The sequence below is a fragment of the Fundulus heteroclitus genome, chromosome 20, assembly GCF_011125445.2.
Source record: "Fundulus heteroclitus isolate FHET01 chromosome 20, MU-UCD_Fhet_4.1, whole genome shotgun sequence".
NCBI lineage: Eukaryota > Metazoa > Chordata > Actinopteri > Cyprinodontiformes > Fundulidae > Fundulus > Fundulus heteroclitus.
Genome location: NC_046380.1, coordinates 17,184,969 through 17,211,472, shown reverse-complemented (window position 1 = coordinate 17,211,472; position 26,504 = coordinate 17,184,969). Strand labels below are relative to the sequence as shown.

General features: G+C 41.3%; 2 protein-coding genes across 4 annotated transcripts in view; both read left to right on the top strand.

The window, feature by feature from the left end:
• Window positions 1–1,706: 1,706 nt before the first annotated feature.
• park7 (parkinson protein 7) lies at window positions 1,707–10,173 on the top strand. Its single transcript, XM_036151554.1, has 6 exons — window positions 1,707–1,907; window positions 2,286–2,387; window positions 3,565–3,624; window positions 4,430–4,499; window positions 7,983–8,069; window positions 9,783–10,173. The coding sequence occupies exons 1-6, from the start codon at window positions 1,818–1,820 to the stop codon at window positions 9,941–9,943; spliced, it is 570 nt and encodes a 189-aa protein (XP_036007447.1). The 5' UTR covers window positions 1,707–1,817; the 3' UTR covers window positions 9,944–10,173.
• Window positions 10,174–10,342: 169 nt separating this feature from the next.
• Window positions 10,343–26,504, top strand: part of kcnab2a (potassium voltage-gated channel, shaker-related subfamily, beta member 2 a) — a 124,102-nt gene continuing 107,940 nt past the window's right edge. The window contains exon 1 of one of the 3 annotated variants that reach the window (XM_012881370.3): window positions 10,343–10,504. The gene's annotated coding sequence lies outside the window, so the exon portion shown is untranslated. Of the gene's footprint in view, window positions 10,505–22,771; window positions 22,797–26,504 lie in introns of those variants that run through there. The other 2 variants (XM_012881372.3, XM_036151553.1) reach the window with 2 other exon arrangements.

Genomic DNA, 26,504 nt, shown 5'->3' with positions numbered 1-26,504 from the left:
CCATAGTTAAGATGTGTTCAGAGGACTACACATGTTTCTACCACATAAAGCATTTTGAATATAGACCAAAATCCATTTGGAAGACTGAGCTGTGGTGTGTAAGAAGGTTACAGCTTGGGATATTGTTTATTGACTGGACCCTGATTTAAATCTATCCACAACTTCATCCCTGACCTGCCTGGTGGGTTACTTGGTCTTCCTGAAGCTGTTTGTACACTAGTGTTCTCTACCAAGGCCCTAAAGCAGCGCCAGCTTTAATCATACTGACATTAAACTACACAACTACAATCTTTTTTTTTTTTTTTTTTACCAAAAAGAGAGTTTCAATTAGCAGGGCTGGACCGAAATGCAGGCTGGCCTTCACATTTTTATTTGTAAAAACAAACAAAAATATCCTATCAATTCATAATAATGAAGGATTTTGTGTTGGTTTGTTCCATAAAATCTCTGTAAAATCCAATGAAGCTGAAATATGACAAAAATGGGAAGAAGTTCTTGGGGTGTCAACACTTTAGGGAGGCTTTGTGTAGCAGCAACTTACTGAGTCTAAACAAAGCACTGTAAGACAAAACCTTGTGCATTGTCTAAGTCTAAAACATTGTCTGAAACATCTGTTTCCAGTTTATTGTTTTCTTGCTTAGCCAAATTTGTCCAATTAAAATCAGAGATTTCTTTCTACTGTAAAAAATAAAATAAAAACATAAATCCCACAATAGAGAAGTTAAATACATAAAGATAATGGTCAGCATGGACTCCATAGCTTTTGTCCAAGCTTTAATTCAGTCAGTGATACATCATTTTTGCAAATGATTTTCAGGTTGAATATTGTTACCACGATCAGAAATCAGTTTTATTTAATTGGAACGACCACATTCAAAACTACCCACTGGTTGTTGACTGGCCTCCTTGTTTTCATATCAAGAGCAAGAAGAGATTTTATCCATGGCTTTACATAGAGTATCAACACATAACAGTAACTTTAGAGACAGTAGATAGGACCAATTTAGTTTATATTAGAGCATGCACAGATGGGTGAGTAAATCACATTTTTATTTGTATTACAATCAGTCTAAAGCTGCCTAATCCTTGCAGAGATGCAACTACACACACTCATAATGGCAAATTATAGAATCCTGTTACCATAACATACCTGTTTTTCAACTGGTAGGAAACTGGGGTGCCTGGAAGAACCCCATTTAGACTGGAGAAACAAGCAAATTTGCTTTTGCTAAGGACTTGGTCCAAGGATCACTGTAACGCATGATCTGCACCACCTTGCAACCCAAACGCCTATCCATGCATTGTTGTTGTTGTTATTATTATTAATGGGGCAAAGTATATTTTAGCAGGTAACAAATACTACACAATTTCACATACTGGCTGCATTGCCAAAAATATTTACATAATAAGTACAAGTTAATGTTCATTCACAGGCATCCACTTCTCAACTGTAACAAAGGCGATTAAAGTGAGTTTACAAATTATTGTAAAAATAACTATAAACTGAACTCCACCCATTATCTTTGCAGTGGTCCAGATCCGGAAATAGTTGGAAAAATATGAAATAATGTAGAAGTAACATCCGCAATGGGCGTCATTTATATACATTTTGTACTTCTTATATTTTTACTTGGAACATAACTTATAAACCGATCAAAGCCTCGTGCTCCACTTCACTGTAGAACAACTTTGTGTCCATAGAGGGGGATAAAAGGACGCGGTCTGGCAACCCTGCTCCCTTCTTGGCAAAAGCACGCCTGACGCTGCTGGAAGCCAAAGCGCCTTTGCTGCTGCAGAAGCGAAACATCCAGCTGACCATGGCGGGGAAGAGAGCCCTGGTGATCCTGTCCAAAGGCGCGGAGGAGATGGAGACCGTGATCCCCGTGGACATCATGCGCAGAGCCGGGGTTGGTAGCCAGCGCACACTTTGATGCTATCTGTTAGCAAAGTTAGCATGCTGCCATGAAACAAACAGGCAACCCTGCAGCCGCTGCTTTGCTGTAATGTAAACACGCCTTTAAAGGCCTGCTAATCGTAGCTATAATGAAGGAAAGTGACGTGATGCATTTATGAGTGCTGAAAATCACCAGCCAGTGAGCTGTGTTTAAAGTTTGCCAACTGTGGCTTGGTCTGCATAACCTTTACAGGGAGGGCACACAAGGGGCCAAGGTAAATGTCAAAGTCCAACCTCATTTAACCTCTCTCAAATCTAACGTTTCAGACTAAAGCGGCCATGCGGTGATGTCGGTCTGCAGTGGTGATAATAATAATGCTTCTTTCTGCAGATCTCGGTGACTGTCGCAGGGCTGACGGGGAAAGATCCAGTCCAGTGCAGCAGAAATGTGGTCATCTGCCCTGATGCTAGTCTGGAGGAGGCCAGCAAACAGGTGGGCAGCAGGCACACTCAGTGCCTTGCTCAAGTTTTCACAGCCATTGAACCTTTTTACATTTTACATTCTGGCTCGTTTAGAGTCTGTATAGAGGTATGTGATTGTTCATTAATGTGCACTGTCTCAAATAATAATAAACAACAACACAACAACTCTGAATGCACAATCCCCTCGGTCATGCTTTAGAGCTGCTTTTATTCAGCAGTGAAAGAGAAGCTGGTCAAAGTTTATGAGGAGATGGAAGAAAACAAGTTAGATTTTAGATTTGAGACATCCATGACGAGGAGGATTCTATCTATCTATCTATCTATCTATCTATCTATCTATCTATCTATCTATCTATCTATCTATCTATCTATCTATCTATCTATCTATCTATCTATCTATCTATCTATGTTTTCTGACCCGCTTATTCCCTCATGGGGTTGCGCGGGGTGCTGGTGCCTATCTCCAGCGTTCACTGGGCGAGAGGCGGGGTACACCCTGGACAGGTCGCCAGTCTGTCGCAGGGATATATATATATATATATATATATATAAATGGTTTGATCAAAATATTATGCATATATATCGAACGGCCCAGTCAAAGTCTGGGCCTGAGTCCATATTAGAACCTGTGGCAGGGTCTTCCATCTGATCCATTTCAAGCTTATTCCAAGGAAAACACTTCTTGACCTCTGAAGGTAATTAATGGCACTAGATTATATTTAGGAAAATTTAGAGTAGGAAAATTTAGAGTAGGGAGGCTGTAAATAAATCCACTAAGCTCTTTCTAACCGTTTATCTCTTTTTCTTCACTTTTAAAATGATGTGCTCTGTTGGTCTATCACGTAAGATCCCAATTTGTCATGTTACAACCAAACTGGACTCTGTGATTGTAATGTGGCAAAATATGAAAAAGTTCTAGGGCCATGAATATGTTAAGCCCTGTAATACAAGAAAACCCCTCAAGATGTCCTACTAAGGTCTTTAATTTCTCTTTAGAGGCATTCAATCTTCAGGACTATTTCTGTTCATTTCTTATCCATTCATATAAGCCGTAAGTTCCTAAAATTTTGTATTTAAGTTTTTTTTATCCATTTCCTGACTTTTTATATGGAGGTATTGACTCACATGCCAGGTGATTGCTGTTGCTCCGTGCTGTTAAATGTTATCTGTGGTGGTTTGTTTTTAAGGGCCCTTATGACGTGGTGCTTCTGCCAGGGGGAATGCCAGGGGCCCAGAATCTGGCAGAGGTGAGAAAATTACACAAGATGAAAGTAAACAGAAGGAAACTGTGTGTGTGTTTGTAAAAGTTCAAATGACTTTATTTGTGAAAATAAAAATGGAAGTCGGAAACAATAGCCAGGCTAAAACATCCTAAAAACTTGCTCTATAAACTGCATATATATTTTTTTTAAATATCGACTCCACTCTAATCTGTTTCTGTCAGGGAGAATATTGATTTTCCTATAAATATTCAGTGGAGCCATGATTCAATTGTTACAGATGAGCAGCAATGCAAACGTACTCGGTTCTCCAGAAGTTCAGATGTGAAGTGACTAAAAGGATGATCTCAGCTTTTTTTGTGCTTTAGTATTTCACTGGATGTGAGAGATGTGGCGTTCATTATCCTTAACCCAAACACACCCATCCCCTCTAAGACCTGTTATAACCTGATTTCTATTAACACTCTGCTGCTTGTCAATACAAATTTTTACCTCATACATGTCCTCTGATTACTCCTCATTTAACAACTCCACATGTCGATCTCTCATCCAAAGGGTCAGTTTACTCCAACATTGCAATGTCTCTCCATTACCTTGGATTAATGAAAAGAATGCACGTCTGTTCAAATGGTATGATTCTGTATTTACAGTAAGCCCTTTTATATAAAGGTTAGGTTATATATGAATCTGTGATTGTCCTCAAATGTGCTGTTGCATGTGTTGCAGACACTGCCACAGTGTGTTGATATAATATCATCTCCATTTACATGGTATCACATGGTCCACAAATGACTCACGTTGCATCTGTTTTCTTCTTTTTTTTTTTTTACAGTCTCCTGCTGTGAAGGAGGTGTTAAAGGACCAAGATGGCAGAAAAGGCCTGATAGCAGCCATCTGTGCAGGTACAGCATATGAAAACAAACAAGCCTTAATTATACAGGGCTAACCTCCGATAGCGACCCCTGTCTGTGGGTAAAAAAAAATGGGTATGATGTGACCTTAGGCCTGATCATTATGGATTTAATCTAATGAAAACTGCTTGCACACATTTGCATGCAAACAATTTGCATAGGGGCTGTGATGCCTATTGGGCTTTAAATGAAAAAGTTTAGAAATTACAGGTCAACTCTATAGAGGTGAACACACCTGTATAATGATTGCAGCTTTCTGTGATATAATGCAAATGAGACCAAGATCAATCATTTCAAAACCTTTCCCATCTTTTGTGACATACAGTGAGGAAAAAAAGTGTTTGAACGCCCTGCCTCTTTGCAAGTTCTCCCACTTAGAAATCATGGAGGGGTCCCACACAATCAGTAAGACTCTACTAACATGGCTAAGACCAAAGACACCAGAGACAGAATTGTAGACCTCCACAAGGCTGGAAAGAGCTACAGAGCAATTATCAAGCAGCTTGGTGAAATAAAATCAACTGTTGGAGCAGTTATTAGAAAATGGAAGAAGCTAAACATGACTGTCAGTCTCCCTCGGACTGGGGGTCCATGCAAGATCTCACCTTGTGGCGTATCATTGATCCTAAGAAAGGTGAGGAATCGGCCCAGAACTACACAGGAGGAGCTGGTCGATGACCTGAAGAGAGCTGGCACCACTGTTTCCAAGTTGTGGGACAGGACAACTGCACTGTATTGAGATAATTTGGGGAACAACCTCCTTCCCTCAGAGCATTGAAGACGTGTCGTGGCTGGATCTTCCAACATGACGATGACCAGAAGCACACAGCCAGGATAACCAAGGAGTGGCTCCGTGAGAAACATATCAAGGTTCTAGAGTGGCCTAGCCAGTCTTCAGACCTAAACCCTATAGAAAATCTTTGGAGGGAGCTCAAACTTCGTGTTTCTCAGCGACAGTGCAGAAACCTGGCTGATCTGGAGAAGATCTGTGTGGAGGAATGCGCCAACATCCCTGCTGCAGTTTGTGCAAACCTGATGGAAAAACTACAGAAAACATTTGACCTCTGTAATTGCAAAAAAAGGCTACTGTACCAAATATTAACATTGATTTTTCACAGGTGTTCAAATACTTATTTGCAGCAGTAACTCACAACTTATTTTAAAAAATCATACATTGTGATTTCTGGATTTCATTTATTTATTTTATTTTAAATTATGGACATGTGGGACACAGTGGACATGCACCTAATGAAAATTTTAGACTCTCTATGATTTCTAAGTGGGAGAACTTGCAAAGTGGCAGGGTGTTCAAATACTTATTTTCCTTACTTTATTTTGTATAGTTCAGCTAAAAAGGTGAATAAAAAATATCTGAAAGTATTTGTCAAAAACCCACCTGTTTATTATTTCAATAACCATGACAAAAAAATCTCTTCTTTTTGAAGAAAATGGACTAACACCATATTTCACTATGGCTATGGTGTTCTAATGAAGGGTGCACATGTTTTATTTGCTTTTTTTTGTTTTTACTAAATTTATAAGTTGGAATTGAGGCCAAAAAGTTTTAAGCTTAGATTCATCAGACTATAACAAATTCCAACAAGTTTTGTTATGCCATGATTAGGTTGTCTGCAGAAGTTAGCAGGGCCTGGGTCTTCTTTGTGCAACAAAGTCTGTCTTGCAGTGCTAGCTCTTAGCCTCAGTAGAACAACAGAGAATACCTGAGATTGTTGACCAAACCAGCAGTCGATAAGAAATCCTTCCCCTGACTGATACTTTTTTAAATAATTAAATATTTTTGATACTTCTAAAACTTGCTGCAAACTTTTGCATTAGCTCAGTGATGCAACTAAGCAGCCATGAGGTAAAACTTACTGGGACATTTGAATGTGATATTTAGATGGACTGGATGCACTGTAATCTGCATTAACAAAGCATCAGTTTAAGGCTGTCCAGACTTATACAGTCCAAATACTGCAACTTATTATTTTTTTTTATCTTTATGATAATTGAACTGTATAGATTGTAGTTTACATTAAGAGGTTTAAATTTTTTTTTCCAATCACAATGCATTTTAAAACTTTTGAAATCTAATACATTTAAAGCTGTTTTTCTAACTTAAAATATCCAAATGTGCTGAACTTTCCATCATATGTGGCACGTTTTCATCTTTTTGATACTATTGACACTCTTTACCATGTTGCTTTTGGTATTGCGGCACTGAAATGTTTCTTTGATTTGCCCTTTTACAGAGGACTTTTTAGGACAAATGACACTGAGAGCAAATAGTAGCAGACAGGCAGAACAAAAAAGGCTACCGAACTTAAAAAGCCTTCTGCCCGAAAGCATGAGGGAAGATCTGTAAAAGACGTTGAGGTAATATGACGGGAGAGGCTTCCAATGCAATTGAAGTTAACAGAGAGATCCTGTCTTCCTGGATTCAACCAAAAGCAGCAAAACCGACGAGCCGGCTGTTTCCACTGCAGATAGGAAGGAACCGAAAACGTTCAAAGAAAGCACCCTGGGACTTATTGCTCCGGATCTGGATTAGGGGGAGTTTTAATAAATCACCTCTGCCCCCTTAATGCCACACTTCATTAACTGGTGGTCTCTGGTGAACCCGCGCCTTGTGGCACACAAGTGAAACGCGACACATATGCTTCTGTCCCTGCATACACCCGCGAGCCACTAAGATTTTTTTATCTGACAGCTTTCACGGGCAGAGAAAGGACGCAGGAAAAGACGCGGCAAACGGGGACAGGGGAGCGGTGCGGCAAAGTGGATTGAAGGGTGTCCTAAATATGACTGAAATCCTCACAGGAATACACGCTCTAATGACCCAGAGACAGGGGGCGCGTCACGAGATGAAGACCAGGATGAAGGGCTTGATTTCTGAGAACAATACCTGCTATATAACCGGAAGATAAACGCACGTCTCCCTGGATCTACCAGGCTGTTAGTTTCTTTACCCGGGCTGGCGTCCTCTGGGCGGGGGACTCGTAACAGGAGTAGCTTGGCTTTTAACTGGCAGTCTGCTGTTCTGCCAGTGGGGAAAAGTGTAATCTTGAGACTGCACGGGAAAGCAGCCAAAGCGGCGTTGATCAATAACTTTCTATTTATTAACAGTTTTTTGGACGAGCTCACGGCAGTGCTAGGGCATTACCAAAGTTAATGCAGCAGAAGTCGATGCCCTCGGCCTCTCCTTTATTATTTCCACTGTGCTGCAGAGTCTTTTGGAGAGAAGCTGAAACCGTATACTGTGTGAGTGTATTCTTAGAAACAATGCTAGGGTTGAGGACACCTTTAGGGACACAGTTATTGGATCTTGTCCATATGTGTCATTCATTTATTATTAACCGGGAATATATAGACACTTCTGAAGACTGCTTAAGTTGTTTATTTGTTTGTAGTCTGCTTAATGTTCAGTGTATGAAGGCTGTTAAGCACATTTTGACCAGCGTTGCCCTTCTTCAGGTCCGACCGCTCTCCTGGCTCATGGCATCGGGTACGGCAGCACAGTCACCACACATCCTGGCATGAAGGAGAAGATGATGGCTGGAGGTAAAAGCGATACAGACCTCAATTATCTGCAGTGCCCTTCAAAGGTTTTCATGCCCGTTAAATATTTTCAGATTTTGTCGCCGTACCACCACATACTTTGTTGAGATTTTATTTGATAGACCTACACAAAACAGTCCAAAATTATCAAGTCGATTTATTATTATTGATATTTTTATTTATTTATTTATTTTACAGAAAACTGGCTGTGCATTTATACTCACCGTCCCTGAGTGGATGTTTCATAGCATAATCTTTTTCTCCTCTTAAAGCGGCAAGTCTCTTGGCTATGGCTCTACGATGTTGGCACATCTAGCTTGTGAATTGTTTTGGCCATTTGTCTTTGAAATATAGCCCAGGCTCTGTCAGTTTTCACAAAGGGAAGCTGTAAACATTCAGTCTTTCAGCTTATTATCTCATTTTGGTCTGAACTTTGACTGGGCCATTTTAAACACAGGCGAGCTTTCATGTAAACAGTGTATTCTAGCTCTGGCTGTACATTTACTACCAATATGCTGCTGGAAGGTGAACCTCAGCTCCACCCATCTGCTCATCATCTTTGACCCGATTCTCACCCCCAGTGAAGAAAAGTATCCCTACAGCAATGTTTTACAGTGGATATTAAGTGTACAATGTTATTTTTCTGCCCCACACAGCATTTTGCATGTAGGTCAAAGAGTTTGATTAAGGGCTCATCCGACCTTTAAATCTTATTCCTAATGTGTGTCCTCTACTGTATTGCTTCCCTTCAACAATGGCCTTCTTCTTGCTATGTTTCCACAAAAGCCAGATTTGTAAAGTGTACAACTATTCTGTCATCAGACTCTTCCACCTGACTTGTAGGCCTCCGCAGCTCCTCCAAAGTTACTATGAGCCTCTTGGCTTATTCTTCGATTAATGCTTTCCTCACATAGGCTCTCAGTTTAGGATGGCCATGTTTTCTTTGTTCAGTTTTCCCTTTATTCTTTCCATATTCAGATAATGCATTGAACGTTGCTCTTTGAGAGGTTCAAAGCCTGGGATTTTGTTTTAGAACTTTTTTTATAACACTTTTTATAAACTTTTCCACATTATCTCTGTCCTCTCTTGGTGTGTTTGTTCACTGATGTTCTCTAACAAACACCCAAGGTCTTCACAGAATAGTCTGTTTTTATTCTGAGATTAAATTACACGCATATAAAATCTGTTCACTATTTTTGGCGACCTCTGAGGTGCAGTTGCACAAGATTCCATGTTAGGGTATCAGAGTAAAGGGAACAGAACACAAATGCACACTAGGTCTTTCAGAGTTGGTACCAAGTGTAGAAAACCATTATTTTTTTCTTCCTATTCAGCCATGCACTATTTAATGTTGGTGTACAACATAAAATCACAAAATGGCACATTTAGGTATGTGGTTGTAACGCTGCAAAATATGAAGAACAGTTTAAGGAGTATAAATACTTTTATAAAGAACTGTAGCTGTTAAAATAAATCTCAGCGGGTGGAATTGTAAGTATCCGTAAAGGGCAGCAGATGGTGCCGTACTAGCTCTCTATTTGCTTATAAAGAATCATTTCACTCTGCTGTTGGAGAGCAGATCTGAGGTAAAAGAGGAATTCTGCAGAACATACGAGAAATAAATGCATTGAAACAATGGCAGACTGTCAGCTGTGGCTCCCAGCGCCACGCTCACACCATCGTCATATTAATGGTATTTTTCTTTGTCTTTTTTAGACCACTATAAATATTCAGAGGCTCGAGTGCAGAAGGATGGGCATTACATCACCAGCCGTGGGCCAGGAACCAGTTTTGAGTTTGCCCTGACGATCGTAGAGGAACTTATGGGGGCTGAGGTTGCAGCTCAAGTCAAGGCTCCTCTTATTATGAAAGACTGACTGTAACCACGTTTGCTCATCACTCTGGAGAAACTGGCATTTTTCTTTTTTTCTTTGCACACCCTGATTTCATGCCTGCAAACAAAAGGGAATCTGTCACTGGATAATTATCACAAAGTACTTCCACATTAGATTTAACAGAATTTCTCTGTGTGGTTTATGGCTTCCTCATTATCTTGACAGCTTTCATTGCGCAACCTTTGTCATTAAAAAGCACACGTGTGAAAAAGCGTTTGTCTTGCCTGGTGGTGTATGGCTAATGGAGGTCACTTTGACTTGTTTTCACTTGCTTGTTTAACGCCTAAATATAGGCTGTATAATGTAACGTATGATGGGTACGCTATTCGGGACGCGGGAAGAGGAATCCAAAAAGACTGGCAACTCGCCTTAGCCAATGAGGAGCCCTGAATTGTCTGCAGTTGTCTTTTAAGGGACCAATAGGAATCCGCTCGGGGCCAGTGGGCGGGACTTAGATGCAGCGCATGGTAGCTGTACGAGAGCAACAAAACACAGAGGGTCTTCACCCCAGCCGAGAAGGAAGAGCAAGCTTATGTTAAAAAGGTAGGGCTAATTTTTTCTTTTTAATGGTCCTTCTCTTGTGACTCGCAGGTGTTTATTCAGATCATTCCGACTTATGTAAACGCCCTAAATGAGTTCGCCCTATGTTCATATCTGCCATTTCTCGTTAACGGGGCTTCTGTGACGGTAAGTGTCAGCTAATGGTGTCGAGATGTGGACGAGCTCGGAAGGTTCCTTCTAAGCCACAGCAACGGGCCGGATATGTGTTGTGGTATTAACACACGGAGGGGGGGAGAGAGTGGGGTGGGTTGTCGCATCAGCCGTGATTAGCTCGCCCGTGGTTCCGAGCTTTCGGCATCAAGTTCGCTGCAATCCTGGCGTAATGGGTTGACATCATGGGTCCGGGGGGAGTAACGGCCGAGTAACGTCTGTTTCCCAGCACGCGCTGCCAGGTTTTCAGGGACCCGCCGAGCGCGCGCGACAGCGAGTGGAAGCAGCGGGACGTCAGTCTGCAGATGTGACCGACGTGGAGCCGTCAGCTCCAGAAGCTCTCCGTCCTCAGCTGCTGCTGCTGCAGCTGCTGCAGAGCCGGGCTGAGCTGCCTCTGTAATGCAGTGCGGCAGAGGCCAGGTTAGAAGTCCTGTGTCAGAGTGAGACGTCTCCGTGTGACACAGCAGCACAGAGAGAGATCAAGGAAATCAAACATCTTCGAGATGCAAATGGCCATTCTGACAGGAAAGAGCTTAAACCCGAAACCCATCGGCTGCTTTCTGTCCTCAGTGACGCCGGGCGGGGGTGTCAAGTTGATGCTTTGACATTTACTTTTGCACCTTCAACGCGGGAACAGCCAGAGGTGCTATCTTCGCTTCTTTCTCTTCGCATAGGCAGGAAATAAAATCAACTTATCTTCTGCTACAGTGCATTTTTGCAGTCACAGGGGAATGATCTCTCAATATCGCTGTCAGATGTAGCGCCAGCTCAAGGCATAAGCAAACTAAGCTGCTGCTCAGGGCTCTCTGAGGAACGCAAAGTAGTATATCAAAGGTTCTTTCTGGATATTTTAATTATTCTGGTAATAATAACCCACAAGTAAGTTTCCCAGAATTTAACCATCAGACTCAAGTGCTCTACGTCTGGGCTTGCTGCAGCTTTTAGATGCATCAGTGTCAACACGCGTGACACAAATAAGACCTTTCTTAGCAGAGCTACGTTCTGCTTGACTGCTTGCTAAAGAGGCAATGTAGCTATTTAATCCAGGTGTGGAGGAGCAGGGACACATCTGAAAGTTGCAGTTCAGCTCTCGCAGGCTGGAGTCTGAGAGCCGCGTCATAGATTCTCAGTGAGGGTTAGGTGATACCAATTTACCAGCCAATCAAGCGCTGTGGTGCCATTAGTCATTATACTGGGCATTTGTACAGTTAGCTGTGTGGATGGGAGCCAAGCCCTGCCAGAAAATTAAATCAGGATCACCATAAAACCTATCAGTAGAGAGAGGCATGAAGTGCTCTACAATTTCCTGGCAGATGGGTGTGCTGAATGTGGTCTAGATGAAATGGCTCCCTATATGATCGCGGACTGGAGCTGCACAGTGTTAGGAAGTTATTCAGGATGAATTTGGCAAAGGCTACCATAACTATATCAGTTGTTGTAAATCCACATTTTCCTTAATACCCTCATTCTCATCTGTGCTTCTCATCATGGTCTTTAGCGTTTTGGGTACTGACATCCTAGGTATGTACTAACCAGACAATTATCGCATTGCAAACTGTTTCTTTCTATATTTATACTGTGCATATTGAGAGTAAAAGTCTATCCAACTAAAAAGTTTGAAGAAAAAAATAAATAAATCATGCAAACATTGCCTCCAGGCAGTCCTTTTGTAATTGCAATATTGCACCCATTATTGTGACGAGGACTGCATTCACATCCATCATGCTGCTCTAGCCTCTAATATTAGGTTCTACACACTAAAGAATATCATCTTACCATTTTATGTACTTTTTACTTATCAGATTTAAGCTACTAATCTCATGTTTCCACAATACAACAAGTATCTTAAGTTTTAGAGGCTGCATCTGAAAGGGTCTAATTTGTAAAGAGTCTTCAGCCAAAGTGGAAGTACCTCAGCGGTCGCCCCGATAAGCACTGTCTGAATAACGCAGTCAGTAAGGAAGGAGGTAGGAAAAGCAGCCTGTATGCTTCCTGTCATAGCTCCTTTAGCACAGGTAGCTTGCAATCTCCCTTACCGGCACTAAGCGGCCACAAGGAATCCCACAATACTTTGCGGGACATGTCTTATAAGCACAGCCACCTCAGAAATTAACAAAAATGTCTGGAGAGAAAAGAGGGTGCATTTTTGTTGTTCTTTTTTAGAAGGCTGTAGGCCCGGATTTGACCAGAATCATCCGTATGTGTTTCTGTTGCGTAATGACGTATGAGTTAAAGCTTGTTGGAAATCGGCTCAGCAGTCCGAAGCGCCTTTCCTCCCCACTGCTGACCTCATGAAAGGTCAAGGAACAGGAGCTGTAGGAGCTATGGCTCCATCTGAAAACGTCTTTTGGTTATGGACTCTCTTCAGCCAAAGTGGAAATGCGTCAGCTGTCGCCATGATAAGCGCTGTCTGAATAGTGCAGTCGGTAAGGAAAGAGGTAGGAAAATGAGCCTGTATGCTTTCTCCCGCGGCTAATTTAGCACAAGTACCTCACCATGTCCCTTATTGGTGCTAAGGAGCTGTGAGTAATCCCACAATCCTTTGCTCACCATGCCGTATAAGCACGACCCACTTCATGGAAATGAAAGAAAATGGCTTGAGAGAAGAGAGGGCTCACTTTGTAGATCATTTTCTGAATGCCGTAGGCCCAGATCTGACTTGCATCATCCATGTGCGTTTTTCTCAGGTAGCGCGCGCACTTCCCAGATGTCAACAATGACACCTGAAACTAGGATTAGCCCATTTTCTTGGGGAAACACTGAGATCACGTGACAAAAAAAATCCACTCTGGTATTGTTTCTTTCTACCTTCCTCCTCTTCTCATAAACTTGTACGTAGTTTGCTCCTTGCGACTGTCAGCCATGTTCAAAGTGTACGTGTGAGCAGCGGAGCTACAATGAACGGCTAACACCGAAGCTAACCGCTAAGCTAGTCGCATACATAAACACCAGAAGAGCTCATGTGTAGCCAGCAAGCGGAAACTAAAAACGAACGTGAGCGCGTCAGAATGATTGGCATGTGGGACAAGCAATAGATGAGGAGATACCCTGGAACCTGAGGGACAGAGGGGGGGCGGACCAAAACTATGACAAATGCTCTTCGGACTGAACGGAAAGGATTGGTTAAAGATTGATCACAAGTCTGTAGCTTCTACAGAGAAAATTTTTATTTTATTTTAAAATTGATTTGTTAATTAATCCTCTTCTTCTTAATATATGTATGTATTGACTACTTTGAGCATGGAAGGACGATTTTACCCTGTATAGAAAAGTGTTACCATCTATACCCCATGAAAGGTCAAGGAACAGGAGCTAGGAGATGGAGGTAGGCCTGGGCGATAAACTGAAAATTTACCGACACCCAAATTTACGACAATAATCAACATCATTTTCCCCATGTCGGTATTTTCAGTATTTTAAAAAAATGGAAGTGAAAGCTGTTTTTATAGGTAGGCTCTGGTCATGTTGCTTTAAGACACTGCGCTACGTGTACGGTCTGTGGTCACGTGACTCCACAGCCGTCCAGTCTGAAACCAGAGGTGAGAGAGACGGGGAGGTTGAGAAAATGGAGGAAATTTCAAATGCAGAAGCCACGGCTGCAGTAGACCACACATCAGCCACATCTGATCTCTGGTTCAGTCCCACGATGAACCCGTGGGTTAGTCTGACTGTACATTATATCAATGACTAATGGAAACTGCACACCCAGAGTGTTTGAGACGGCATATTTTCCAGCCGATACTGGGGAGGCGGTAGGACGAGGTTTACACACGATGCCGTCTGTACGGAGCATCAAGGACGACGCCTTTGTCGCCGTTACTACTGACAACGGCGCAAACAGTTAAAGCTGCCGAGCTCAATAGATGGATGCGAGTGCAATGATTTGGGCACAGGGTGAACCTGGCAATGGGCACGTGTGCACATATTTTTGTATAATGGTGCGGCCGCTCCATAGAGGAGTTATTATTATTATTATTATTATTATTATTATTATTATTATTTATTATCATCACTTAATCTTTAACTTGTATACACTGTTAGGGTGGTTTGGGCTGATAGTACAGACAGCTGCTAAAACCGGAGCCTTTACCAATAAATATTAGAAATAATGCAAGTCTGTAATTCATGACCTGTTTTGATTTAAAAACCAATCAAAATGTATCACATCATCTTAATTTGTGTTATTGGGGAAAAGTCCCTCACCAGGCAGAAAACTGGTCGCCCTACTGGAAAGGTCTGGGCTTCTCACACAGAATGAGGCTTTTTCCAGCCCGATACCGATAATAACGTCCCCAAAAATGTATCTAATTTTTATTATTACATTACAAAAAAAGGGCAAAAGAAAATACAGAAAAAAGACATTCTTATTTATTCAGTTTGGATCTTCCACCACCACCGATTGGAGACCTTTCAAGGAAAGTTTACCAAGTCTGATTTTTGGCTGACTAGGTGCTCTGTCTCTGGTTAGTATTAATAATATAATGTTGCTAGCTCATCATTCTTTAATTACCGTATTCCTGTGGCTTTTCTCTGTGCTGGAGTCACATGTCACGCAGACACCAATAAGACAAAAGGATCAATGTATGCTTGTAAGCAGAACAAATTAAACTCGCTGATCCTGCTTCAATCTGCTGGGTGGATAAATGATAATCTTCTTTTCACTGTTCGTTCATAACTATTTGTTTGATAAATAATTGGTAGTAGGGTGGCAAAAACACCAGAAAGTCTGGCGACAACATAGGTAAATATTACGATACCAATATCAGTTGTGATATGGGCCTATTTTCTTCTTTTTCTCATCTGTGCCTCCTAAACTCTGTGCGACCTTTCACATTCGGGGCAATGTCATTTGTGTCCGACGCGAGCATCTGCTGCTGTGACACTGTCTGACTGGCCAAAGTGCAAGTTTAGAACACTTGGACTATATTAGGCAATAATTATTGCACCCCAACTAGGGCTGAACGATTTTGGAAAATAATCTAATTGCGATTTTTTTTTTTTTTTTTTATCTTAATATTGCGATTAAATGCAATTATCCCCCCAGTTTAATTTATCATGTCTTTTTAAACATATACAAAACAACAAATCAATGTGTTTCCTCTCCGTGCGGATTAGTTACTAAAAGACCCACAGCATCTAAACTGGGAGCAGAAATGATTGCGTTCTGCGTTTGGTTGAAAATATATTTCAACCAAAATTGCTATTTTGACTTTTTTCTGCATTATCCACAAGCAACAATTGTTGTCTGTTCAAATGGCCTCTAGATAAAGATGTTAGTAAACAAGGACTATTTAAAACAAGAACTTTTAATGTTTTTATAAATCAGAATATTGTTTAATAGAACAGCTTTTAATTGATTTGGACATCAATCCTTGTTGAACATAAAGTGCAACCAACAAGCAAGTCTATGTATTAAACTGATTGACCAGAACTTAATGCTATGTATGATTATATAAAATCTAAAACAAGTAAGAAAGTTAGATTATCTCACTGCTGCAACTGTCTTCCCTTCCGTTTGGAGGCAAAACCACTTCAAACCTTTACTGACACCTAAAGGACGTTTCTAATTCCCTAATTGTTACATAGCCAAAAATTGCAGACCTCTGCGATTTGGAAATTGTTTTTTTAAATCATGATTATATTGAAAATGCGATTAATTGTTCAGCCCTAACCCCAACCAACCCTTTGCGATACCAATACTACACACATACTTTTATTATGATGACTATATGTTGGCAGCATACCGTGCATCCCTAATTTGAGTTGAAACATTCGTGGGTAGAGCAAAACCACTTTGTGAGTATGCAAGGGTAATGGTCAGCTTTCTAATAAACTGTGAAATATTGCGGCTTGGACCATTTAAAGGGGACATTATCGGGGCTGCTGGTCTGTGAGGGTCTGGAGTGGGAGTGGGGCCCCTGATCGAATTCTGCTTGGAGCTCTGTTCATGCTCGGGCCGGCTCTGTTTAGACAGCTAGCACAGTTGGCAGGGCCTGCAAACCCACCCCACAGAAGGCAGGGGTCATCCAGATTAGAAAGCAACTCCAAAACCGGCTCTTTTACCCATCATTACTACCAGAAAGGCAGGAAGTCTAAAAAAAGACTGCGTTGCTGTACCCATTTCAGTGCATCAAGAGAGACTGTTCCTGTTTAAAAATCACATGATATCAAGATCACAAAGGTGCACCTGTGTGTGTGATGATTACCTCTGGCTACAATCTGGAGCGTTCAGGCTAGCTGAGCTTAGTCCTTTCAGACAGGGCTGCGCCTCGCATGTTGCGGGAAAAACGGCGTTACATTATGTATCTGAGCTTGAGAGCTAATCTTCGCCACTCCCTGGAGGACAAATCCGAGCATAAATACGACGGCTTAAATTGTGTCTCGATGACAACGTATAGCACAATCTCATTAATGTTGTGTTTTTTTTTTTTCTTCAGTTGGATATTTCTGGAACGTTATCATTTTGCGCTGTTGCACATAACATGCTAGAATTATTCTGCTTGAGCAGCTGTACAGTAAAGAGCTGGAGGCCTGGCTCCCTATTTCTGGATGGGGCAGAAGACGGTGGGGTGGGGGAAGGGCGAGGCTAAAGTCTCCGACTGAGTCAGTGGTTTAGCTAATGATGCAATTAGACTGCTGCGTTTTGCATCTGCTGATTAGATCCCTTACTCGCAATGGCCTGTCTACGGTAAAGACAGTTTATTTACTTTTTTCCTTTTACAAACACAAGGAGTTTTATCCTGCAGTAAGATGTTGTGCCATAAGCAACACATTAATGAACTTGTCTCTGGCTCTTGGTCTGGTGTTGACATCGGTCATTTGACATCTTGGAACCACAGTAGCTTTGGAATTGAATTCATCTTTTGGTTTAAAGTCTTTTCTAGGTCTGCCAGTATGCTTGTATCAGTTTGTAGAAATTAGAAACATTCAACTGTCAGAGGTTATGCCGTGGGCATGTTGTCCTGTCTGTTAATCAGAAGGATATTCAGGAGAAAAGGAAAATATTTAGGGCATTGTCCAACTTGGTGAATTAGTTCAGATAAGGGTGTTTTTGTCTGGGAAGTTGTGTTTCAGTGCTTTTACTCAATTTTTTGAGTAAAAGAATGAATTACTGTTGGCTACAGAAATAATAGTTAGTCCAAAATAGCAGTTATATTCTCATTTTGCAATAGCTTTTGTTTTTTAGAAGAATTATTTTCAGGGACGCTCTGATCAGGTTTTGTGCTGTCAATGCCAATCACCCATGAGTGCCGATCACTGCCAGGTGCTCACATTTGGCTAGCTAATAGCAGCTAGCTTATAATGTCCGGGAGGTTTACAAGTTTTACTGGTGCAAATTCAAGAGCTCCACTAACCTTTCTGTTGCTCTCAAACATCCATGTCGTACTGTTAGCTTAGCACGTTAGCACCATTCAGCGTTTGCTTTTCTTGTCTGTCTCCCCGGTAAAATTCCTTCAAACCTTTCTTTTGTGTTTATCTTGGACTGATTCATAGGTATCGGGTGTCGGTACAGTATCGGTTTTAAATGTGAAAGCTACCCATCCCTGATTACAGCGTCTCCCATCATACAATGGAAACGGCCAAACGGGGAGGAGCGGGAACGCCCGGCGACCAGGAGGGGAGCAAGGTGTGAGTGCCTCCATTAGATTTATAGGGTCAGCACCAAAACAAGTTCCTCTCAGATGTACTTTAGAACAGGGTTAAAAGGGTGAACTTGGGGGTAAATTAACAAAGAATTCAGCCCAAAGCATTGCAGTTCAATTTGACAGTGTTCCCCATAGATTGAGAATCTACCTGTGGTGGTGGACAGTGCACAGTCGCTTTGTACGGTACGACGTAGCATGGTGCCAGTCTCTGAATCCCAAACATTTCTCAAACTGGAAACCTCATATGTCAAGTAATAACTATTTACACTGAATATCGTATAATTATAATTCTACATATCTGACTCCCGCAAGACATGAACTCCCGCATAGGTGTCTGCCTGGGTTAGGCTCCCACACTGCAAAAAGGAAACTACAAGTCAAATTTTCTTGAAATTAATATATTTTTCCTTGATTTAAGCAGGTAAATGAGACTATTTGCCAATGGAATAAGATTTTTGCACTTGAAATCATCTTTTTTTCAAGTGCAGTATATCTAATTATCTTATTTTAGGGGTACAAATACTCATTCCATTGGTAAATAGTCTTATTTACCTGCTTAAATCAAGGAGCAATACATTAATTTCAAGAAAATCGTACTTACTTTTAGTTCCCTCTTTGCAGTGCACATACTCATGCGCAGCCCCGGCGGCATAGGCAGGCATTGGGGGCCGTGCCCGCTCTGGTCTGGAAGCTGTTATTTGGCTTTTGTTTTTTTTTACCTCAGAGTGGCCAACTTTCTGTTATTCCTATCGCGCAATCATACAATTTAACCAATCAAAGCAACTCAGAGGGGGCCGGTCACTCCATTCGTAGCCTACTTGGAGACGACTGTGGTCACCGTTGCTGGTCGGGCTCTTGAGCTGCTGCAGTTACTACTTCTAGTATGAATGTTTACGTCAGTCAGTGTCCAGCCTGACAGCAGTACTCATGTTTATCACAGCGCGTACGCTTGCGCGCAGCAACTAGCTACTTTGTCGATGCCTAATAGATTACCAAAAGGGAGAATTGAAAAGCACATGTCCCCTTTAAGCAGCGTCACAGTAATGCACTAAATGGAAAAGTACTAAAGAAAATAGGTGGATGTCATTCGTCAAGCGAAATCACTTTTTTTTCTTCAGCTTAAATAAGTCGTCAGAGCTTTATAAGCCTTTTCTTTAAATAGCAGCAGAAAGTGATGGTGTGAGTGTTTCCTAAATGGCTGAGCTGGTTGGAAACATGGCAGGCGCGCCTGCATCTGGTCCGGTCACAGGTGCATCAGCCTTTTCCTCATGCGGCTGTCTGGCAAACACCTGATTTACTCACGCAGCACACAGTTTATCTGCACTCGTCATCACATGCATGAAAATATTTTAATGTTTGGCTTTTAATGATTCACGATTCACCTTTACATTAGTGTATGGTCATCGAAACTGATTTAGGTACAGAAAATGAGCCTGTGTTTAGAAAAATAATTACTTCTGTAAGTTTGATTAACAAAAGAAAGTGGATTTTATATTAATGTTGTCTTATTGTTAAATAAGTCCCACCCTGAGTAAAATAAAACACTGAATTCCTATAATTTATTATGTCAAAGGCAAGCCATGCCCTGCTGCAAAAAAAAAAAAAAAAAAAAAAAAAAAAAAAAAAAAAAAGGCTCCGTAGGCGCATCAATATTTGAGTGTTACCCTTTGAATGGAGAAACTGGCTGTGCTGTGGCATCACCAGACTACCTTGTAGGTGATTTGCCATGCTTAATGTCATAAATGGAATGGAGCACTCAATTAAGTCTGCTTGAAATCCAACACCGAAGGAGCGATTGCACCAGTCAGACGGCACTGGGAGTCAGCTGCAAGGCAGTTTCAGAGATTTTGTCTCAATCGAAGCTTTGCACTAAAATGGGAGCCTTTTTTTTTTTTTTGGGCCATCCAGATTCTGTTAATTCCAGGGGTAACGATTAGCTCCTATTTATTTTAACAGTATTCAGGCAGTCTGTTTCAGGAATGTTGTTTAAACATCAATAACATTAAGTTAAACCTCTATCAGCTTTTTGAGTGCCGTGGTTTTATAAGCCGATCGATTTTGTGCTTGCATCACGCGCAGATACTATTAGCAGGGTGGGGCCCGCTTCTCAGAAGCTGCAGTCGCTAATAAGGCCTTTAAAATTCAAACCCATGTCGCAGAGAGTAATTGGATTTGATGTTCAGAAGTTTATATCATATCCATGTATTGATTCCTATGGAGAAGTAATTGTCTCTCTGGACGTTTCCATGAGGTTGCGAGTGCTCTGTCATGACAGTGTGAGCATACAGGTCTGTCTGCTACTGCCACAATGGGACGTACTATTCAAACTATTTATTTCTTGTAGCGTAAAAAAACATATCCAGCCCTCTCCCCTCTGATCTATAATCAGCGTTTTGAGCAGTACAACATGTGTAGGTTTTTAAAACTTAGACTTTGATTGATGTTGTTAGCAAATTTAAAGTTACAGTGGTTTGTAAAAAGTGTTTACTCCGCTTCACACTTTGCAACAGTGAAAATCATTGTATTTTAATGGGATTTTATGTGACAGTGCTTTATTGTTGTGAAGTGGAGGGAGAACGGTGGATTATTTTGAGCTTTACTAGACAAAAATCTGAAAGGTGTGACGTGCGTTTGGAGTAATTGACCTTTTGCTACAATTGAAGCTTTTTTTTTGGAACTCAAACTTTGTCATACTGGATGGAAATAGTCGGTGAACAGCAGATTATAAACTTGACCATAGATTCTCAGCTGGATTTCGGTTTGGGCTTTGACTAGGCCAATCATAAACATGCTATTATCTAAACCATTCCTGCTGAAAGGTCAGTTTCAAGACCCTTACAGCCTCAGACAGGGTTTCGTCCAGAACTGCTCATATTTCGCCCCATCGTTTCTGGCCAGCTTCCCTGTCCCTGCTAAACCAAACCATCCCCACAGCATGATGCTCACACCGCCATGTTTCAGAGTGATGGACAGCGTTGTTGTTTTTTTGCCACACTTACTATTTTGTATGTAGACCTAAATGTTCTCATCTTACCTACACGACTGCAAATGTGTTTTCTTATAGCGTTCTGGTCTCTTGGCTGCTCCTCTGATTAATGCTGCCCCTGTAACGACCGGTCATCTAAGGCTACGTTCACACTGCAGGCCTTGATGCTCAATTCCGATTTTTTTGTGAAATCTGATTTTTTTTTTTTTTTGCGTGTCCGTTCACATTTCCAAATATATGCAACTTGTATGTGATCTCCTGTGTGAACTGAATGCGTTCAACCTAAGTGTCCCGCATGCGCAGTTGAGGACGCGATGACGTCACACGTAGCAAGCGTCCTCAGTGTTTGCGGAAGTAAACATGGATTATAATGCTGGCGCGCATTTTGTGGTCATTAATTTATTTTCTAACCGGAGCTTTCTCTCCATTGACTGCTCTCCTCATTGTAGTCCGCTATGGGTGTCGTCTTTCTTTCCGATTCTGCATAGCAGGATGCAGAATAGTGACGTTTGTCGAGTATCGGTGACGTACAGGTCGGATAAATGCGACCCGGCCGTACAGACACTGATCAAATTTGAAAAGATCAGATACGTATCGGATTCAGGACCACATATCCAAGCGGCCTGGGTCGCATTTGAAAAAATCCGATCTGTGTCGTTCAGACTGTCATAAAAAGATCAGATACAGGTTGCATGTGGGCAGAAAAATCGGAATTGGGTCACTTCAGGCCGCAGTGTGAACGTAGCCTAGGTTCGACAGCAGTGTCTCAGTAGATTTAAGGTTCAAACTCTTTCTGGGTTGAAATTATTATTTTAGCTGGGTTTCACTGAGAGATCTGAGAGTCAAGGGGCTGAATACAAATGCATGTCAGACTTTTAAGATTTTTATTTATAAATAGGATAACTTTACATCATTGCATTCTCACTTCAAACTTATTACTTTGTGTTGGTTTATTACATAAAATTCCAGTAAAATATACAAGGTTTGTGGCTGTAATGGAACAAAATGGGCTAAACACGAACTTATTTTTGGGCGCTTACTTTTCCTCTGTGAATCCTTGATCTCCAGACCTATTTACGTGTGTCCGCTGGACCAGATGCACGCTTACTCACACGGTGAAGGTGCACGAGGAGGTGTGTGTGAATCCCTGTGACTGAGAGACGGAGAGAGGGGAGGGGCATTTCCTTTATCACATCTGCTCTGCTCAGTGACTCCAAGCCTGCACGTTTATTCTGTCTCTTCTATACGTTACTTATATTCTTCCCTTTTCCCGTTCCCCCCCCCCCCCGCCGTCTGTTTGCACTTTCCTTCTGCCTCGTGGTCTCCTGTCAGACATACATGCTGTCCTCGCGCATAACCGTGACCACAGTGGATCTCGCAGTCTCCACTATTTCTCCTCTGCTTTTCCATCTCTTTATCTTGGATTCTGGCGGCTGCTCTGCAATCATCCCTCCTTTCTGGTCACTGTGTCAGCAATCAGCTTCAGACTGAGGTGGGTGTTTTTTTTTTTTTTCTTTTTTTTTTTGGGGAGGGGGGGGGTTGTTTTAAAAAGCATCATCGCTAGGTCTGGAGCGACATGTCTCTGGTGTCTCTCTCTCTCTCTCTTTCTCTCTCTCTCTCTTCACGCTCTGCCCTCCTGATTTCCTCTCCCCTCACTTCGTCCTGTCAGCGCGAGCCGGGATGATTGCGCTCGCCTGATCCTCGCGGGGAAACGCGTGGCATACCTTCTCCGCGCAGCAGCGTTTAACATTGTCACGCAGCATGCTAGCGAGGCAGCGTACCAACCTCTCCAGATCTCTCTGACCGTCTGAGAGCTGCTGCTGCCTATGCGGTGAACGCCGCCGCTGCCGCCGCCACTGCTGCAGCTGCTGCATTGAAAACCTTCTCTGCATACCTTATTATGCAGGCATGTATTTCACTCTCTCTCTCTTTTTGCTGTCCTTATTCAATTTCTCTCATCTGTCCGAATGGCAGGTTGAATTCAGTTCTTGCTTAAAGATGTTGTAAAATTGATATAAAAAGGGAAAATGTATAACGTATGAAAGGTGTAATTATAGGTTTGTGCTTATTTATTTATATATATATATATATATATATATATATATATATATATATATATATATATATATATATATATATATATATATATATATATATATATATATATATATATATATATATGTATGTATATATATATATATATATATATATATATGTATATATATATATATATGTATGTATGTATGTATGTATGTATGTATGTGTATGTATATGTATTTGTTTCATTGTGTTTTAACTTACCTTGCCTGCCTCTGCTGCTGCCAATGCAGCAGTTTCATCTGTTGCAGTTGCCAAAGTGGGCAACACCCCGCGGCAACATTTACCTGTTACCTCAGTGTTGTGACGTGCGCCGCTGGGAGCCGGCGACAGTCATCTGTGCCCGGCCGGACACGTTTGCCCGTGTGTTTAAGTGCGGGTGTTTTGTTGTATCGCTGCATGCTGATGCTGTGTGTGTGTGTGTGTGTGTGTGTGCTTAGACATGCGTGTAGGTGTGTGTGTGCTCGCCTGCCTGCCTGCCTGCCCGTGGGCTCTGGTCCAAGAAGAAAGCACAGGAGAGGTATGCTGCAGGGGTTTAGTTTGGTGCAGTAAGCTGTTGAGTGCTCTGTAACAAGCAGACTCGGGTTTGTGTCCTTACGCTGGGCAGGTACACGTGCACTGCAGAGAAAAAGGATGGCTTTCCCTGAGATGTCCACCATCAGGGTGTCCTTTTAGTATTAAATTCTTCTAGTCAGGTTGCTGTGATTTATATAAAAAAAAATTGTCCTATAATTTTTTTTTACTATCAGCAGTGCATGTTCTGCTGTTTTCTTTTTTTTTTTTTCTTCTTTTCTTTAAAGGGCACAAATGGTGGGACAAGAAACTTTACTTCTAATAAAATACAGAGAGCCACTGGACACAAATGCAGGATGACATCTGGTAACGACAATAAAGGCTGTTTAATCTGTATGTTGCTTAGAGGCTTTGGTTAGGTGTCACGCCTAATTCTCCCTGGGATGCTAGAAACAAAGTTAACATTTTTCTTTGATTGTGCTCCCGTTATTCTGGGCCTACGGCTAAATCATTTCAAAGGGAAACCTTTCGATGCAGCAATTGCATAAAACAAATAAAGACAGATCTGTTAATTAGTTGTTATAATGAAAGTATTCATCATCATCATCATCATCATCATCATCATCATCATCATCATCCTCCCTCCCATGACATCATTGATGGACTCTATAGCTCCTAATAATGAAAGCCTTTCTAACGTCAGACTGATTGCTTGTGGAACCAACTTTAATGGAGTTACAGACATAATGTGCTGGTTTAATGCTGCTTCCTTTAAAAAAAATGATCAGGTGGCCTTCCTTTTTAAATTTCTTTTTAAGACCTGAGTTTCAGGGTGATTTGTCTGTCTTGGTAATGGAGCAGCAGCTTTTAACAGATTCCGGTGACGTTTTTGAAGCGGTTTCCTCCTGTCAGACAGACTTAATTGAGGAAAAGAGCTTTGGCACAGATAGTCCTCCAGCTGCAAGGAGTTCAACCTTATATGGTTGAGCCAGAATCTGTTAGCATCTAAAAGCCATGATGGACGCTGACCTGAAGCTGAGGCTGAAGTAAGCAGTGATGAAGGCCCTATTCAGAACTTAAACTAGAGAATCTATGTAAAGTTATTGGCAATCATCCATTTGGGACTCCTAAACCTACAATATCTCCGCGTCACTGGTACAAATGCAAGCGTTGGTTTGTTGTAGGGATAATTCAGCTCAATTGCTAAATACAACGCAGTATTAAAGTAAAAAAAAAAAACAACAACAAACATCTCATTTTGTTTTATAGAGTGTGAACATGAGAGTTTGATTCATTTCACTCTGCAGCTAGTTTAACTGCATGTGCATCTCCTCTGAGCTATAAAATTTATAATGTAGTCGTTAACAGTAGGGCTGCACAATATTAAAAATAAAAAAAAATGTTTCAGTGGCGATATTAGAAAAACATTTCAATGACCATATCAGTTTTGATATATTATGCATATTTTCTTTCCTCTCTTTCTCATCTGTTTGTCCTAAACTCAACAACCTTTAGCATTTTGGGCAAAGTAATTTGTCCAGCGTGAGCAGCTGCTGTGGTGAGACCCTCTCCAAATATTACATTGGCAACAAAATCAAGCTGGTAACACCTGGACTATATTAACCAACAATTATTGCACTCCAATCCGTCCCTTGTGATAAGAATGTTGCACACACTGATATTGTGACGTTAATGTATTTGTGATATATATTTTATAGCCCTAGTTAACAGCCAACATGACTGGCATCCTTTTCAAGCAGTGGTTGTAGAAATATGTCCTATCTGGAGTTTCTAGTTAAAACACTGACGTGTCTGTTGCATAAACCATGACTTTTAGAGAGGCACAATATATTAAGCTGCAATCATTAGAGTGAAATCCATGTGAAAGTTGTTGCAATTGCAAAGGACAGCTTGGATAGAATATTCTGCCAATTAATATAGTTCTAGTGCGGTGCATTAACGCTCTCCATGCAAACATTCAATTCAATTCAGTTTTATTTATATAGCGCCAATTCATGAAACATGTCATCTCAAGGCACTTTCCAAAGTCAAATTCAATCAGATTATACAGATTGGTAAAAAAAAATGTCCTATCTAAGGGAACCCAGTTGATTGCAACAATGTCTTAACTAGCAGCACTGACTCCTCCTGAAGAAGCGTAGAGCCACAGGGAGAGTCGTCTGCATTGTTCATGGCTTTGCAGCAATCCCTCATACTGAGCATGACATGACATCCATTTAACCAGTTGGAAACCACTGCCTTTGGTTTCCAAACCTGAGATGAGATTTATTAACAAAGATGCTATAACTCGGGGGGGGGGGGGGGGGAAACAACAACATTATGGTGTTAAAGGAAGTAGGGGTGGGCGATGTTGACTTTTAATTTTATCGTAACATGTTGTGGTACTATTGTGATGATGACAATAAAAGTGATGATAAAAGACTATTTACAGCTTCTTGCAGTCTTTTTAAGGCATTTGTGTGGCTGTGACTGCATTTCAATTATAGCCCCACAAACACAAATATTGATCTTAAAAACATGTTTTAATAATGTAACATATGCAATATTAAAACAAAATTCAAAATGCGAG